The sequence below is a fragment of the Rhinichthys klamathensis genome, unplaced genomic scaffold (assembly GCF_029890125.1).
Source record: "Rhinichthys klamathensis goyatoka isolate OS25496 unplaced genomic scaffold, OSU_Roscu_1.1 h1tg001479l_1, whole genome shotgun sequence".
In the NCBI taxonomy this organism is placed as follows: domain Eukaryota; kingdom Metazoa; phylum Chordata; class Actinopteri; order Cypriniformes; family Leuciscidae; genus Rhinichthys; species Rhinichthys klamathensis.
In genome coordinates this window covers 19,279-37,678 of record NW_026607456.1, presented here as the reverse complement: position 1 = coordinate 37,678, position 18,400 = coordinate 19,279, and the positions used below count along the sequence as shown (strand labels likewise).

The following is an 18,400-nucleotide window of genomic DNA, read 5'->3' as shown; positions in this document are numbered from 1 at the left end:
ATATTATCATCTCTTCATTCCTGCCCAACAGGTCTGATATTAATATTCAGAGAACCAACGTACACATAAAAACCGTGTGTACGCCTCTCTTCCAGAAATGAAATCTATAAAATTGTTCTCCACTGAATGGTTTCAGCTCTATATATATCATGTTTGATCATCATTCACTGCACACCAGAACTCTCAACTGCGTGATTGTTTATATGAAGAATCAAAGCATGTACAAGCTCATGTGAAGCTGCTGGAGTCAGTGTCTGTACACACAGTTCACACACACACCAGCTCAGGCGAGCGCAGGAGTGTGTTCAGGCGAGCGCTCCTTTGGCCCTCCAGTCCTGCGCCAGCACGTGCATCAGCTCCTCCTCCTCCTCCTCCTCGTCGTCCTCTTCCTCTCCGCCGGCCAGCCTCGCCTCGTCTCTCTGCAGTCTCGCTCGGCTCAGCGCGCTCTTCACCAGCTCCTGTCTGGCTCTCAGGACCTCCACGCGCCGGAAGCACAGCATCTGCTGGTCGATCTCGTGGATCTGCCGCTCCAGCCGCCCCTCCTCGTCGTCTTCGGCCACGATGGCGTCGGACGCGCTGTTGACCTGCCGCATCTCCTTCTGGAACTCTTCCCACTCGCGGTCCATGTGGTCGCGGGGCGTGTCCACGTTACGCACCTTGGCGTCGCGCACCGGGTCGTCGAAGAAACCCTCGGGTAGAGCTTCGGCCGGGCCGTCCTTCCTCTCCTCGCCTCCGTCCTCGGCCTGAGACACAGAGCCGGAGTGAGACTCGGAGACGGCCTGAGACTCGGACACGGAGCCGGAGTGAGACACGGAGACGCTGCTGCTGTCGAAGAAGTCCGCGGGGAGCCCGGCGTTCGGGACCGGCTCTCCAGCTGGAGCTGCACTGCTGCCCTCTTCCTCACCATCATCATCGTATTGTCCAGCGAGGAGCACGAGACCTGCAGACTGACCTGAAGATACGGACGTCCGCTCCTGCTGTCCTGCACCTGCACACACACACAAGCACAGGTTATTTACTGAACATCAGTCTGACACACACACGGGTTATTCACCTCAAGACCTGAACATCAGTCTGAACCAGGGGTGAGTTTGTATGGCAGAATGAAAGATCATAGGCAGAAACCACAGTAGGGTCACACAGAGCCGGTTTCTGAGCGGACTGCTGCTTCCATGTACATCTAATGAGTGATTATAATCAAGGTATTAATCAATATTTTTCCTTCTAAATATCAAATAGGTTGAATGACTTCTACAACCAAGTAAAATCTCATAAGCCTAGAGAAGTTACCAATGTGATTACTGAAATGTTTTTTTCATGCATTCAGTAATGTCTGTATTTGATATGAGAGGTGACTGAAGGGTCTGGGCCATGCTAGGAATACAGTAATAGTGCTTGCTCATTTAGCCCGGATTCCAGAGATGAAATGTGGACTTGTTTTGTTGAGAAAGTTCTTCAACGTGTGAAAACACATATCTGTTCTTCTAGCTCACCATGACGACTGTAGTTCACAAGGATCATTGGACCCAATAGTTTAAGTGACCATTCCTTAGTTAAAGTCTTTACTGTTAGATTAAGTGTCCTCTCATTGAGAGAAAGAACATGTTATCTTAATGTTTTGAAGAGACTCCTGTTAATAGTTAGAGCCTGGCCAAATCCAACCTCGAAGAAGCTGTGTGTCAGTGTGTGTGTTAGTATTCTTGGTTACAGGTTAAGGATCAAGTGGCATTATTGGAGATGGACTGACTTGTTTTCTTCGACATGTTGGCGACTGTTTATGTGTGTAAATTTACTATATTTATCTAGTTCTTAGCCAATAAGAAACTGCAACCTGAAGCAAGGACGTAGCTTAGACCTTAGTGTAGGATTTAATTGCTGTGATCTAGCAGCCTATGAACTCCTTGTGAGTCTTGAAAATGACTTCTGACTGATGAAACTGCAAACGATCTTCAGTAAAACTTTTCTCTAATTTAATATAATTCTGACTCTTATCTTAAATTGACTCCACTTCTAACTCCTTGTCTTAATTAATCATATCCTTTCATATCCTGGTCCCTGTGTCTTTAACTGTAAATGGTGGAGAATTCACGGGCAATTATTCTTCTGTGACATCCCTGGCTAATCAAGAAACTAGGTAGTAAGATTTTATTATTTTCATAGGCCTGTCTGGGTGGAAGAGGTTGATTGAAGGGAGACTAATAACGCTTGACACTCTTGAGCAGGAGCAGGAAGAGCCTGTGGTGATTACGTCACGAAGACAGGCCGTGCTATAACCACGAGGAAGTTGGAAGTTGGACACTTGAGTGGGAGCACGAAAGCCTAACACAGGCCGTGCTGGAGGTGTAGGCGCCCACTAGCAGTGTAGTTTGTAGAGTGTACGCGATTGGTGTAGGCCTAAACAATTCTAAGTGTATCTTCGCGAACCTGACTCTCGATCTCTCCCATTTCGGATAGGGGTTCCCGGAACTCAGTGATTCAGACAGGTAGGGATTTAGGTACATACATTAAACAAAAATAGGGTTGTTTGCCAGGGATGCATCAGGAACGATCCCGAGAAAAAAAAAATGTGTGAACCAAATTGGTCGTGGACCAGTATATGTAACTGTGATTTTAAGTATACTTTGCAGTTTCATCACGCAGAAGCCAAGCTGTGTTGTTCAAAGATGGCCGCCTCTGCAATAACTTCAGGTGAGTTTGAACCGTGAGGAAGATATGGCAGACAAATTGAGTAACTTGATCAGTAACCCGATCAGTCCTGATACGCATTAGGGGCTTTCGCACCGGAGGAACTTTTTCATAGTTCCTAGAACTGTTGGCTGAAGTTCCCGGGTTTCGGCATGATTGCACCGCAGGAACTGGGAGCGATATTAGCTCTAGGATCTCGTTTTTGGAGGAACTATTTTACTATCCGTGACGTTAGTGTTCGCTGATTGGCTGAACATACGTGAAACACCAGCACCCGCCATGTTTAAAAAAGCACACAGATTATAGCCTATATATTTACTCCAGAAACGAACTATACGAACATGTAAAACAGTGATAGATGGAGCTCTTAATCTTTACGCTGAGGAGAAACTCCAACACAGCTTTGAGGAGACCGAGAGAAACATGATTATGTATTTCTGCGCAGCAACACTGGACATCAACATACGGCCTACGCTAATAACTGTTCATTACTGTCTACTTTCTATGTATAGCAGTCCTAATAACGTATTTGACAGGACTGTAAGACTGATCGTAAACGAATGAACAGGAGAATGTGAGCACTGTGAGCTCAGGCTCTGGCGTTCTCAGCGCCGTCACAATAAACGTCACAACATCAAACACGTCTTACATCACTTCAGAGTTCCTACTGGCGGAGCGAACGCAACCAGGAGAACGATCTTACGGGAACCGTTAGTTCTCGGGGACCCACCCTGATGGCCCGTTCCTAGAACTAGCCGGTGCGAAAGCCCCTATAGTGAGACGGAAGAGAGCAAACGCTGTAAGCAGCTCTGCTCTGAAACCCTCACTTCAGAGAAATATGCTTAAGACAATGGGTAATCAGGGTTTTGATTCCGATTGGCAAATTAAACAACAACTTGACTGTCTACAAACAAAGAACCAGAAAAATAAAAAAAATTAGCCTCGTACAATGACTACAAAAAGCAAGTACTGGAAATTCTGTGTTGGGGATCATTTCCCTGGACAAGTGTGACTAAAGTTAAACAGAAACTTTGTGAAAACCCCTTAGAATATGTTGAGCGTTACTGCGCAGCTTATGAAAATGAATGTGCTGCCAATGATAATGATGAAGATTATGATTCGGCTATTGTGATAAATAATAGTATTTGTCAAAGGAATAGAGATAACTGCTTATCAGTGGCTCTGTTAGCATTCCTGATTGGGACACACTGTTCAAGGGTGTGCAGTGAGTGGAGCTCACAGTGATTAACTATAGGCAAGGTGTGTGCTGCTGTAGGTGAGGCTGACACGCGAGCCACCAGATGACCGAGTGTTTTAACTGTGGTCAGCGGGGCCATTTAACACGCAACTGCAAACGCCCACGAGAAGCTGTTTAAAAATGTGATAAAGTAAAATAATTTTCAGGGATTAATGTAGGTTTGAAAGCAGATTAGTGTTTAATTTGATGATATTACATTTTTCGTCTGAGAAAGAACAAAAAAAAGAAAAGGTCAAAAGATCCAAGTGTTAAGGAATCCTTTCGAATCCTTTTCTATAATAATAATTTGTGTGAATGTTTAAGTGAACGGATAATACAGGTTGATGTAAAATTACAGACCATGACTCCAACTAATGTTGCAAAAATATATACAAATTATGTTATATATATATATATATATAAACGCATGTCATTTCTGACAAAGATGTCTAAAGCTGGGCTAGGGTCAAAAGACAGTAGATAAAGTCTGAAACGTTGATGTAAATGCAGTGTACCAGTCCTCTGGTGTGCTCTGACATGCTGACGGACAGACACTGGCGCTGGTTAATGTGTTTGAGATGTAGTGCTTTCCTCAGCACATAACTGCATTTCACAGGTATATTCTTCATCTGTACTCGCGCAAATATCCATTTTGCTGTCAGGAGTAAATCTCCGCTAAACTTGCCAGAACGTTTCTGAGCCCAATGAAGATAAAGATGTGTTCTGGTGACTGGCGTGTTTATTGAAGTATGCCTCATCAGCCCTGTGAAGGCCTCATCGACACGACAGCCATCGGCACTGATCCTCAACAACTCGTCTCCATACCGGCGTGATTACTTCGACTTCCAACCAGATGGAAATGGATAAATACTCTAAATGTTCCGATCCAATCTGACCTGTAACGCTGCCCGAATCACACACTGTTCCCCCGTTGGTCAGAGGAGAACTGGCCCCCGACTGAGTCTGGGTTCTCCCAAGGTTTATTCTCCATTCTGTCACTGATGGAGTTTGGGTTCCTCCACTGTTGCCTTGGCTTTTGGCTTGCTTAGTTGGGGACATTTAATATTCAACAATATTATTGATCTGCCTTACTTAAGGTGGATGATGACGCAATTTTCTTCTAGAAACAAACTTTGTTATATTGTTTTCATGTTTATCTCTGTAAAGCTGCTTTGATACAATCTGTTTTGTAAAAAGCGCTATATAAATAAAGGTGACTTGACTTGACTATTGAACCAATCAGATCAGAGTAAATCGAGTGTCAGCGAGAAGCTCATCTGATTGGCTACATGATGAAGGTGGACCCACCCTCCTTTTTGCGCTTGCAAAACTCAGTGAGTGAGAGAATCGTGCCAAAACTGGAAGCGCAGGTGAAAGAGAGACGCAACTACAAATCGGGTTATTATTTCGGGAACTTGTTGCCCAATGCACACAACAAGTCATTTAGACATTTGCAACAGTCTATTTTTTTACACAAAGTTTGATTTTACGCAATTCATCTGTTTTGCTGTTCCTGCCTCTGTTGTTTTCACTTGCAGATTGCCGTTCACAGGCCTGCAGTGCTTTCGGCCGCATTTGTGCACAAAAACCGTGGCAAAAGAGTAAGCGCGGAAAAATGAAAGTCAGAAGAATACAGATCCTATTTATTTTGCTTAGCATGAAGCTGCAGCTTAAAAATACATGAATTACACTTACGAATAACAGTTAAATGCTGCAAATATTGTTTTCTTACACTTGAAAGGCGATTTACACTTTTACAAATCTTCTCTTGCGCATGCAAATTTAATTTACGCTTGCAATCTTATGTACAATTTCACAAATCTTACCCTGCACATGCCATTCTTTATGGCATCATATTACCTTCATAGTTTAGACAATTCAGAGCCACCGAATGACGAATTTGAAAAAAACGGCAACGCAAACGAAACCTTCGGACTCAGTGTGCAAGGACCTTTGGGCTAGTAGCTTCTGATGTCATAACCTTTTTATTAATGATGGTGTTTATGATGTGATGATGATGATGGTGGTGTTGTTGTGATGGTGTTGTTGTGATGGTGTTGTTGTGATGGTGTTGTTGATGTGGTGGTGTTGATGTCGTGGTGTTGTTGTTGTTGTGGTGTTGATGTGGTGTTGTTGTGATGGTGTTGTTGATGTGGTGTTGATGTTGTGGTGTTGATGTGGTGTTGTTGTGATGGTGTTGTTGATGTGGTGGTGTTGATGTGGTGGTGTTGATGTGGTGGTGTTGATGTGGTGTTGTTGTTGTGGTGTTGATGTGGTGTTGTTGTGATAGTGTTGTTGATGTGGTGGTGTTGATGTGGTGTTGTTGTGATGGTGTTGTTGATGTGGTGGTGTTGATGTGGTGGTGTTGTTGTGGTGGTGTTGTTGATGTGTTGTTGTGATGGTGTTGTTGATGTGGTGTTGTTGATGTGGTGTTGTTGATGTGTTGTTGTGATGGTGTTGTTGATGTGGTGTGGTTGATGTGGTGGTGTTGATGTGGTGGTGTTGATGTGGTGTTGTTGTTGATGTAGTGTTGTTGATGTGGTGTTGTTGATGTGGTGTGGTTGATGTGGTGTTGTTGATGTGGTGGTGTTGATGTAGTGTTGTTGTTGTGATGGTGTTGTTGATGTGGTGTTGTTGTTGTGATGGTGTTGTTGATGTGTTGTTGATGTGGTGTTGTTGATGTGGTGTGGTTGATGTGGTGTGGTTGATGTGGTGTGGTTGATGTGGTGTTGTTGATGTGGTGTTGTTGTTGTGGTGTTGTTGATGTAGTGTTGTTGATGTGGTGTTGTTGATGTGTTGTTGATGCGGTGTGGTTGATGTGGTGTGGTTGATGTGGTGGTGTTGATGTAGTGTTGTTGTTGTGATGGTGTTGTTGTTGTGATGGTGTTGTTGATGTGTTGTTGATGTGGTGTTGTTTTTGTGATGGTGTTGATGTGGTGTTGTTGATGTCGTGGTGTTGATGTCGTGTTGTTGATGTGGTGTTGTTGATGTGGTGTTGTTGATGTGGTATGGTTGATGTGGTGGTGTTGATGTAGTGTTGTTGTTGTGATGGTGTTGATGTGGTGTTGTTGATGTGGTGTTGTTGTTGTGATGGTGTTGTTGATGTGGTGTTGTTTTTGTGATGGTGTTGATGTGGTGTTGTTGATGTGGTGTTGTTGATGTGTTGTTGTTGTGATGTTGTTGTTGTGATGTTGTTGATGTGGTGTTGTTGATGTAGTGTGGTTGATGTGGTGTGGTTGATGTGGTGGTGTTGATGTGGTGGTGTTGATGTGGTGTTGTTGTGATGGTGTTGTTAATGTGTTGTTGTTGTTGTTGTTGTTGTGGTGTTGTTGAGATGGTGTTGTTGATGTGGTGTTGTTGAGATGGTGTTGTTGAGATGGTGTTGTTGATGTGGTGTTGTGATGGTGTTGTTGATGTGGTGTTGTTGAGATGGTGTTGTTGATGTGGTGTGGCTGATGTGGTGTTGTTGATGTGGTGTTGCTGATGTGGTGTTGCTGATTTGGTGTTGCTCTTGTGATGGTGTTGTTGATGTGGTGTTGTTGATGTGGTGTTGCTGATGTGGTGTTGCTGGTGTGGTGTTGCTGTGATGGTGTTGTTGATGTGGTGGTGTTCTTGATGTAGTGTTGTTGATGTGGTGTTGGTGTGGTTGATGTGGTGGTGTTGATGTGGTGTTGTTGTTGTGATGGTGTTGATGTGGTGATGGTGTTGATGTGGTGTTGTTGATGTGATGGTGTTGATGTGGTGATGGTGTTGATGTGGTGTTGTTGATGTGGTGTTGTTGATGTGGTGTTGTTGTTGTGATGGTGTTGTTGATGTGGTGTTGTTTTTGTGATGGTGTTGATGTGGTGTTGTTGATGTGGTGTTGTTGATGTCGTGGTGTTGATGGTGTGTTGTTGTTGATGTGATGGTGTTGTTGATGTGTTGTTGTTGTGATGTTGTTGATGTAGTGTGGTTGATGTGGTGTGGTAGATGTGGTGGTGTTGATGTGGTGGTGTTGATGTGGTGGTGTTGATGTGGTGTTGTTGTGATGGTGTTGTTGATGTGTTGTTGTTGTTGTTGTGGTGTTTTTGTTGATGTGGTGTTGTTGAGATGGTGTTGTTGAGATGGTGTTGTTGAGATGGTGTTGTTGAGATGGTGTTGTTGTTGTGATGGTGTTAATGTGGTGTTGTTTATGTGTTGATGTGGTGTTGATGTGGTGTTGTTGTTGTGATGGTGTTGTTGATGTGGTGTTGTTGAGATGGTGTTGTTGATGTGTTGTTGTTGATGTGGTGTTGCTGATGTGGTGTTGCTGATGTGATGATGTTGTTGATGTGGTGTTGTGATGGTGTTGTTGATGTGGTGTTGTTGAGATGGTGTTGTTGATGTGGTGTGGCTGATGTGGTGTTGTTGATGTGGTGTTGCTGATGTGGTGTTGCTGATTTGGTGTTGCTCTTGTGATGGTGTTGTTGATGTGGTGTTGTTGATGGGGTGTTGTTTATGTGATGATGTTGTTGATGTGGTGTTGTGATGGTGTTGTTGATGTGGTGTTGTTGAGATGGTGTTGTTGATGTGGTGTGGCTGATGTGGTGTTGTTGATGTGGTGTTGCTGATGTGGTGTTGCTGATTTGGTGTTGCTCTTGTGATGGTGTTGTTGATGTGGTGTTGTTGATGTGGTGTTGCTGATGTGGTGTTGCTGGTGTGGTGTTGCTGTGATGGTGTTGTTGATGTGGTGGTGTTCTTGATGTAGTGTTGTTGATGTGGTGTTGGTGTGGTTGATGTGGTGGTGTTGATGTGGTGTTGTTGGTGATGGTTGATGTGGTGTTGTTGATGTGTGTTGTTGATGTGGTGTTGTTGTTGTGATGGTGTTTGATGATGTTGGTGTTGTTTGTGATGTGTTGTGTTGTTGATGTGGGTGATGTTGTTGTTGTTGATGTGTGTGTTGATGTGGTGTTGTTTTGATGTGATGTGTTGTTGATGTGGTGTTGTTGATGTGGTGGTGTTGATGTGGTGGTGTTGATGTGGTGGTGTTGATGTGGTGTTGTGATGTGGTGTTGTTGTGTTGCTGTGGTGTGTTGTGTTGATGGTGTTGTGTTGATGTGGTGTTGTTGATGGTGTGTTGTGGTGTTGATGTGGTGTTGTTGTTGTGAGTGGTGTTGATGTGGTGTTGTTGATGTGTGTGTTGTGATGTGTGTTGTTGTTGTGTGGTGTTGTTGATGTGGTGGTGTTGTTGATGTGTTGTTGTTGATGTGGTGTTGTTGATGTGTGTGTTGATGTGTGTTGTTGTTGTTGTGATGGTGTTGTTGATGTGTTGTTGTTGTGATGTTGTTGATGTAGTGTGGTTGATGTGGTGTGGTTGATGTGGTGGTGTTGATGTGGTGGTGTTGATGTGGTGGTGTTGATGTGTTGTTGTTGATGTGTTGTTGTTGTTGTTGTTGTGGTGTTTTTGTTGATGTGGTGTTGTTGTTGATGTGGTGTTGTTGAGATGGTGTTGTTGAGATGGTGTTGTTGAGATGGTGTTGTTGTTGTGATGGTGTTAATGTGGTGTTGTTTATGTGTTGATGTGGTGTTGATGTGGTGTTGTTGTTGTGATGGTGTTGTTGATGTGGTGTTGTTGAGATGGTGTTGTTGATGTGTTGTTGTTGATGTGGTGTTGCTGATGTGGTGTTGCTGATGTGGTGTTGCTGATGTGGTGGTGTTGTTGATGTGGTGGTGTTCTTGTGATGGTGTTGTTGATGTGGTGTTGCTGATGTGGTGTTGCTGATGTGGTGGTGTTGATGATGTGGTGGTGTTGATGTGGTGTTGCTGATGAGGTGTTGCTGATGTGGTGTTGCTGATGTGGTGTTGCTGATGTGGTGTTGCTGATGTGGTGTTGCTGATGTGGTGTTGCTGATGTGGTGTTGTTGATGTGGTGGTGTTGATGTGGTGGTGTTGATGTGGTGGTGTTGATGTGGTGTTGCTGATGTGGTGTTGCTGATGTGGTGTTGCTGATGTGGTGTTGTTGTTGATGTGGTGGTGTTCTTGTGATGGTGTTGTTGATGTGGTGTTGCTGATGTGGTGTTGCTGATGTGGTGTTGCTGATGTGGTGGTGTTGATGTGGTGTTGCTGATGAGGTGTTGCTGATGTGGTGTTGCTGATGTGGTGTTGCTGATGAGGTGTTGCTGATGTGGTGTTGCTGATGTGGTGTTGCTGATGTGGTGTTGTTGATGTGGTGGTGTTGATGTGGTGGTGTTGATGTGGTGTTGCTGATGTGGTGTTGCTGATGTGGTGTTGCTGATGTGGTGTTGTTGATGTGGTGTTGCTGATGTGGTGTTGTTGATGTGGTGTTGTTGATGTGGTGGTGCTGATGTGGTGGTGTTGATGTGGTGTTGTTGATGTGGTGTTGCTGATGTGGTGTTGCTGATGTGGTGTTGCTGATGTGGTGTTGCTGATGTGGTGTTGCTGATGTGGTGTTGTTGATGTGGTGGTGTTGATGTGGTGGTGTTGATGTGTTGATGTGGTGGTGTTGATGTGGTGTTGCTGATGTGGTGTTGCTGATGTGGTGTTGCTGATGTGGTGTTGTTGTTGATGTGGTGGTGTTCTTGTGATGGTGTTGTTGATGTGGTGTTGCTGATGTGGTGTTGCTGATGTGGTGGTGTTGATGTGGTGGTGTTGATGTGGTGTTGCTGATGAGGTGTTGCTGATGTGGTGTTGCTGATGTGGTGTTGCTGATGTGGTGTTGCTGATGTGGTGTTGCTGATGTGGTGGTGTTGATGTGGTGGTGTTGATGTGGTGGTGTTGATGTGGTGTTGCTGATGTGGTGTTGCTGATGTGGTGTTGTTGATGTGGTGTTGCTGATGTGGTGTTGTTGATGTGGTGTTGCTGATGTGGTGTTGTTGATGTGGTGGTGCTGATGTGGTGGTGTTGATGTGGTGTTGTTGATGTGGTGTTGCTGATGTGGTGTTGCTGATGTGGTGTTGCTGATGTGGTGTTGTTGATGTGGTGGTGTTGATGTGGTGGTGCTGATGTGGTGTTGCTGATGTGGTGTTGCTGATGTGGTGTTGCTGATGTGGTGGTGTTGATGTGGTGTTGCTGATGTGGTGTTGCTGATGTGGTGTTGCTGATGTGGTGTTGTTGATGAGGTGTTGTTGATGTGGTGTTGCTGATGTGGTGTTGTTGATGTGGTGTTGTTGATGTGGTGTTGCTGATGTGGTGGTGTTGATGTGGTGTTGCTGATGTGGTGGTGTTGATGTGGTGTTGTTGATGAGGTGTTGTTGATGTGGTGGTGTTGATGTGATGGTGTTGTTGATGTGGTGGTGTTCTTGTAATGGTGTTGTTGATGTGGTGTTGTTGAGATGGTGTTGTTGATGTGGTGGTGTTCTTGTGATGGTGTTGTTGATGTGGTGTTGTTGATGTGGTGTTGCTGATGTGGTGTTGTTGTGATGGTGTTGTTGATGTGGTGTTGCTGATGTGGTGGTGCTGATGTGGTGGTGTTGATGTGGTGTTGTTGATGTGGTGTTGCTGATGTGGTGTTGCTGATGTGGTGTTGCTGATGTGGTGTTGTTGATGTGGTGGTGTTGATGTGGTGGTGTTGATGTGGTGTTGCTGATGTGGTGTTGCTGATGTGGTGTTGCTGATGTGGTGGTGTTGATGTGGTGTTGCTGATGTGGTGTTGCTGATGTGGTGTTGCTGATGTGGTGTTGTTGATGAGGTGTTGTTGATGTGGTGTTGCTGATGTGGTGTTGTTGATGTGGTGTTGTTGATGTGGTGTTGTTGATGTGGTGTTGCTGATGTGGTGGTGTTGATGTGGTGTTGCTGATGTGGTGGTGTTGATGTGGTGTTGTTGATGTGGTGGTGTTGATGTGATGGTGTTGTTGATGTGGTGGTGTTCTTGTAATGGTGTTGTTGATGTGGTGTTGTTGAGATGGTGTTGTTGATGTGGTGGTGTTCTTGTGATGGTGTTGTTGATGTGGTGTTGTTGATGTGGTGTTGTTGATGTGGTGTTGCTGATGTGGTGTTGTTGATGTGGTGTTGTTGATGTGGTGTTGTTGTGATGGTGTTGTTGATGTGGTGTTGCTGATGTGGTGTTGCTGATGTGGTGTTGTTGTTGTGATGGTGTTGTTGTTGATGTGGTGTTGTTGTTGTGGTGTTGTTGATGTGGTGGTGTTCTTGTGATGGTGTTGTTGATGTGGTGTTGTTGATGTGGTGTTGTTGATGTGGTGTTGTTGATGTGGTGTTGCTGATGTGGTGTTGTTGTGATGGTGTTGTTGATGTGGTGTTGCTGATGTGGTGTTGCTGATGTGGTGTTGCTGATGTGGTGTTGTTGTGATGGTGTTGTTGTTGATGTGGTGTTGTTGTTGTGATGGTGTTGTTGATGTGGTGTTGTTGATGTGGTGGTGTTCTTGTGATGGTGTTGTTGATGTGGTTTTGTTGATGTGGTGTTGTTGATGTGGTGTTGCTGATGTGGTGTTGTTGATGTGGTGTTGATGTGGTGGTGTTCTTGTGATGGTGTTGTTGATGTGGTGTTGCTGATGTGGTGTTGCTGATGTGGTGTTGCTGATGTGGTGTTGTTGATGTGGTGGTGTTGATGTGGTGGTGTTGATGTGGTGTTGCTGATGTGGTGTTGCTGATGTGGTGTTGCTGATGTGGTGGTGTTGATGTGGTGTTGCTGATGTGGTGTTGCTGATGTGGTGTTGCTGATGTGGTGTTGTTGATGAGGTGTTGTTGATGTGGTGTTGCTGATGTGGTGTTGTTGATGTGGTGTTGTTGATGTGGTGTTGCTGATGTGGTGGTGTTGATGTGGTGTTGCTGATGTGGTGGTGTTGATGTGGTGTTGTTGATGAGGTGTTGTTGATGTGGTGGTGTTGATGTGATGGTGTTGTTGATGTGGTGGTGTTCTTGTAATGGTGTTGTTGATGTGGTGTTGTTGAGATGGTGTTGTTGATGTGGTGGTGTTCTTGTGATGGTGTTGTTGATGTGGTGTTGTTGATGTGGTGTTGCTGATGTGGTGTTGTTGTGATGGTGTTGTTGATGTGGTGTTGCTGATGTGGTGGTGCTGATGTGGTGGTGTTGATGTGGTGTTGTTGATGTGGTGTTGCTGATGTGGTGTTGCTGATGTGGTGTTGCTGATGTGGTGTTGTTGATGTGGTGGTGTTGATGTGGTGTTGCTGATGTGGTGTTGCTGATGTGGTGTTGCTGATGTGGTGGTGTTGATGTGGTGTTGCTGATGTGGTGTTGCTGATGTGGTGTTGCTGATGTGGTGTTGTTGATGTGGTGTTGCTGATGTGGTGTTGTTGATGTGGTGTTGTTGATGTGGTGTTGTTGATGTGGTGTTGCTGATGTGGTGGTGTTGATGTGGTGTTGCTGATGTGGTGGTATTGATGTGGTGTTGTTGATGTGGTGGTGTTGATGTGATGGTGTTGTTGATGTGGTGGTGTTCTTGTAATGGTGTTGTTGATGTGGTGTTGTTGAGATGGTGTTGTTGATGTGGTGGTGTTCTTGTGATGGTGTTGTTGATGTGGTGTTGTTGATGTGGTGTTGTTGATGTGGTGTTGCTGATGTGGTGTTGTTGATGTGGTGTTGTTGATGTGGTGTTGCTGATGTGGTGTTGCTGATGTGGTGTTGTTGTGATGGTGTTGTTGATGTGGTGTTGCTGATGTGGTGTTGTTGTGATGGTGTTGTTGTTGATGTGGTGTTGTTGTTGTGGTGTTGTTGATGTGGTGGTGTTCTTGTGATGGTGTTGTTGATGTGGTTTTGTTGATGTGGTGTTGTTGATGTGGTGTTGTTGATGTGGTGTTGTTGATGTGGTGTTGCTGATGTGGTGTTGTTGTGATGGTGTTGTTGATGTGGTGTTGCTGATGTGGTGTTGCTGATGTGGTGTTGCTGATGTGGTGTTGTTGTGATGGTGTTGTTGTTGATGTGGTGTTGTTGTTGTGATGGTGTTGTTGATGTGGTGTTGTTGATGTGGTGGTGTTCTTGTGATGGTGTTGTTGATGTGGTTTTGTTGATGTGGTGTTGTTGATGTGGTGTTGCTGATGTGGTGTTGTTGATGTGGTGTTGATGTGGTGGTGTTCTTGTGATGGTGTTGTTGATGTGGTGTTGTTGATGTGGTGTTGCTGATGTGGTGTTGCTGATGTGGTGGTGTTCTTGTGATGGTGTTGCTGATGTGGTGTTGTTGTGATGGTGTTGTTGATGTGGTGGTGTTCTTGTGATGGTGTTGTTGATGTGGTGTTGCTGATGTGGTGTAGCTGATGTGGTGTTGTTGATGTGGTGTTGTTGATGTGGTGTTGCTGATGTGGTGTTGCTGATGTGGTGTTGTTGTTGTGATGGTGTTGTTGATGTGGTGTTGCTGATGTGGTGGTGTTGATGTGGTGTTGTTGATGTGGTGTTGTTGTTGTGATGGTGTTGTTGATGTGGTGGTGTTCTTGTGATGGTGTTGTTGATGTGGTGTTGTTGATGTGGTGTTGTTGATGTGGTGTTGTTGATGTGGTGGTGTTGATGTGGTGGTGTTGTTGATGTGGTGTTGTTGATGTGGTGGTGTTGATGTGGTGTTGTGATGGTGTTGTTGATGTGGTGGTGTTCTTGTGATGGTGTTGTTGATGTGGTGTTTGTTGATGTGGTGGTGTTGATGTGGTGTTGCTGATGTGGTGTTGTTGTGATGGTGTTGTTGATGTGGTGGTGTTCTTTATGTGATGATGTTGTTGATGTGGTGTTGTTGATGTGGTGGTGTTCTTTATGTGATGATGTTGTTGATGTGGTGTTGTTGTTGTGATGGTGTTGTTGATGTGGTGTTGTTGATGTGGTGTTGTTGTTGTGATGGTGTTGTTGATGTGGTGTTGTTGTTGATGTGGTGTTGTTGATGTGGTGTTGTTGATGTGGTGGTGTTCTTGTGATGGTGTTGTTGATGTGGTGTTGTTGATGTGGTGTTGTTGATGTGGTGTTGCTGATGTGGTGTTGCTGATGTGGTGTTGTTGTGGTGGTGTTGATGTGGTGGTGTTGATGTGGTGGTGTTGATGTGATGGTGTTGTTGATGTGGTGTTGTTGATGTGGTGGTGTTGATGTGGTGTTGTTGATGTGGTGGTGTTCTTGTGATGGTGTTGTTGATGTGGTGTTTGTTGATGTGGTGGTGCTGATGTGGTGTTGTTGTGATGGTGTTGTTGATGTGGTGGTGTTCTTTATGTGATGATGTTGTTGATGTGGTATTGTTGTTGTGATGGTGTTGTTGATGTGGTGTTGTTGATGTGGTGGTGTTCTTGTGTTGCTGATGTGGTGTTGCTGATGTGGTGTTGCTGATGTGGTGTTGTTGTTGTGGTGTTGGTGTTCTTGATGTGGTGTTGTTGATGTGGTGTTGTTGATGTGGTGTTGCTGATGTGGTGTTGCTGATGTGGTGTTGCTGATGTGGTGTTGCTGATGTGGTGTTGCTGATGTGGTGTTGCTGATGTGGTGTTGCTGATGTGGTGTTGCTGATGTGGTGTTGCTGATGTGGTGTTGCTGATGTGGTGGTGTTGATGTGGTGTTGCTGATGTGGTGGTGTTCTTGATGTGGTGTTGCTGATGTGGTGTTGCTGATGTGGTGTTGCTGATGTGGTGTTGTTGTTGTGGTGTTGGTGTTCTTGATGTGGTGTTGTTGATGTGGTGTTGTTGATGTGGTGTTGTTGATGTGGTGTTGCTGATGTGGTGTTGCTGATGTGGTGGTGTTCTTGATGTGGTGTTGCTGATGTGGTGTTGCTGATGTGGTGTTGCTGATGTGGTGTTGCTGATGTGGTGTTGCTGATGTGGTGGTGTTGATGTGGTGTTGTTGATGTGGTGTTGTTGATGTGCTGTTGCTGATGTGGTGTTGCTGATGTGGTGTTGCTGATGTGGTGGTGTTGATGTGGTGTTGCTGATGTGGTGTTGTTGATGTGGTGTTGTTGTTGTGGTGTTGGTGTTGTTGATGTGGTGTTGTTGTTGATGTGGTGTTGTTGATGTGGTGGTGTTGTTGATGTGGTGTTGTTGTTGATGTGGTGTTGTTGATGTGGTGGTGTTGCTGATGTGGTGTTGCTGATGTGGTGTTGCTGATGTGGTGTTGCTGATGTGGTGTTGTTGATGTGGTGGTGTTCTTGATGTGGTGTTGCTGATGTGGTGTTGTTGATGTGGTGTTGTTGATGTGGTGTTGTTGATGTGGTGGTGTTCTTGATGTGGTGTTGCTGATGTGGTGTTGTGATGGTGTTGTTGATGTGGTGTTGTTGATGTGGTGTTGTTGATGTGGTGTTGCTGATGTGGTGTTGCTGATGTGGTGTTGCTGATGTGGTGTTGCTGATGTGGTGTTGTTGATGTGGTGTTGTTGATGTGGTGGTGTTCTTGATGTGGTGTTGCTGATGTGGTGTTGCTGATGTGGTGTTGCTGATGTGGTGTTGTTGATGTGGTGGTGTTCTTGATGTGGTGTTGCTGATGTGGTGTTGCTGATGTGGTGTTGCTGATGTGGTGTTGTTGATGTGGTGGTGTTGCTGATGTGGTGTTGCTGATGTGGTGTTGTTGTTGATGTGGTGGTGTTGATGTGGTGTTGTTGTTGTGGTGTTGGTGTTGTTGATGTGGTGTTGTTGTTGTGGTGGTGTTGGTGTTGTTGTTGTGGTGTTGTTGTTGTGGTGTTGCTGATGTGGTGTTGTTGATGTGGTGTTGTTGTTGTGGTGTTGGTGTTGTTGATGTGGTGTTGTTGTTGTGGTGGTGTTGGTGTTGTTGTTGTGGTGTTGCTGATGTGGTGTTGCTGATGTGGTGTTGTTGATGTGGTGGTGTTGCTGATGTGGTGTTGCTGATGTGGTGTTGCTGATGTGGTGTTGCTGATGTGGTGTTGCTGATGTGGTGTTGTTGAGATGGTGTTGTTGTTGATGTGGTGGTGTTGATGTGGTGTTGTTGTTGTGGTGTTGGTGTTGTTGATGTGGTGTTGTTGTTGTGGTGGTGTTGGTGTTGTTGTTGTGGTGTTGTTGTTGTGGTGTTGTTGTTGTGGTATTGTTGTTGTTGTGGTGTTGTTGTTGTGGTGTTGTTGTTGTTGTGGTGTTGGTGTTGTTGGTGTGGTGTTGTTGTTGTGGTGGTGTTGGTGTTGTTGTTGTGGTGTTGTTGATGTGGTGTTGTTGTTGTGGTATTGTTGATGTGGTGTTGTTGATGTGGTGTTGTTGTTGTGGTATTGTTGATGTGGTGGTGTTCTTGTGATGGTGTTGCTGATGTGGTGTTGTTGATGTGGTGTTGCTGATGTGGTGTTGTTGTGATGGTGTTGTTGTGGTGTTGGTGTTGTTGATGTGGTGGTGTTGTTGTTGTGGTGTTGTTGATGTGGTGGTGTTCTTGTGATGGTGTTGCTGATGTGGTGTTGCTGATGTGGTGGTGTTGTTGATGTGGTGTTGTTGATGTGGTGTTGGTGTTGTGGATGTGGTGTTGTTGTTGTGGTGTTGTGATGGTGTGTCGCACCTGCAGTGACGCGGGTCTTGGCTCTCTTCGCTTCTCCTGATGCTGAACTCGCGGGCTCGGGCGCGCCTCTCTTCAGCACTGAGGATGAGGATGATGATGATGAAGGAGCGGGTGCTGTTCTGCTCTTCAGCACTGAGGATGATGAGGGAGTGCTCTCCCTGTTCTTCAGCTCGCTGACTCGGTCCTTGTGTGTCTTGCCCAGCACATGAGTGTGCCACAGCAGCGATGACCTCACCGGCGCGTTGCACAGCGCGCAGCTCAGCTGACCCGCACTGCTGTATCGGGCGTGCGGCGAGTCCACGCGCTTATCGCGCTCCGTCGAACGCTTCTTCTCCCGCATCAAGCGCCGCAAGTCCTCTTGGTTTACCACCTTCTTCTTCCCCTTCTGCAAGGAAGCCATCTTCGCAGGCTCGTCGCGGGCGGATGACGTGCTTCTCCTGCGGCGCTGTGTGTGTGTGTGTGTGTGTTTGGAGCTCTTCCTCCAGGCGGCGCTTTAACGCCTTCCTTCAATCAACTGCGTTCAAATCTCTGCAACGTAAGCGTTTACATATCGTTCACAAAACCTGTATTATATCTGTCTTATCAAACTCTATACCATGATTAAATAAAGTAAGCAGATGATAAATGAAATAAGCGTTGAGGAGTGTCGAGAGCGAGCGGATCCAGTAATCACACACGTGATTAATAACACAAACGTGATTGGTCCATCCTGAGCAGCGCTGAGTAAAGTAACAGGGAGCACGTGACTCAGTCTAAGCTCGCGCTGTGCTTTTTAAAAAAAAAATTTTTTTTATTGAATTTTCAAAATTACAGAGTTTGATATCAAGTTCTTGACATTTCTTTTACACATTTTCACATTTGATAAGTATAACTTGAAACAACAATAATAAAAAATAAATAAATAAAAAAGAGATAAAGGGCATCACAAACATATATTAAATTCCTTTAGCAGAGATACAGATCTTTGGGCTTTTCGATTTTTTAAAAACTTTACAGACTCAAAATACATTTTAAAGGCTGCTTTAAAATTAGCAAAGTTGGGTTTTGAGTTACTCCATTTAGTTTGATGAATATGAAATTTTCCTAA

General features: G+C 44.9%; 1 protein-coding gene across 1 annotated transcript; it reads right to left on the bottom strand.

Annotated features, from left to right (window-relative positions):
• Positions 1-6: 6 nt before the first annotated feature.
• Positions 7-17,768, bottom strand: znf830 (zinc finger protein 830). The gene is made up of 2 exons (XM_056245131.1): positions 17,314-17,768; positions 7-982 (listed from the first exon to the last, which is right to left on the bottom strand). Exons 1-2 carry the CDS (start codon positions 17,711-17,713, stop codon positions 306-308), a joined length of 1,077 nt encoding a protein of 358 aa, XP_056101106.1. The 5' UTR covers positions 17,714-17,768; the 3' UTR covers positions 7-305.
• Positions 17,769-18,400: the final 632 nt, after the last annotated feature.

Bases quoted from the DNA above. Each gene is read 5' to 3' on its own strand.
- znf830 (XM_056245131.1), bottom strand. From the start codon at position 17,713: ATGGCTTCCTTGCAGAAGGGGAAGAAGAAGGTGGTAAACCAAGAGGAC. The intron at 983-17,313 runs GTGCGACACACC...GTGCAGGTGCAG, and splicing joins CAAGACCCGCGTCACTGCAG to GACAGCAGGAGCGGACGTCC.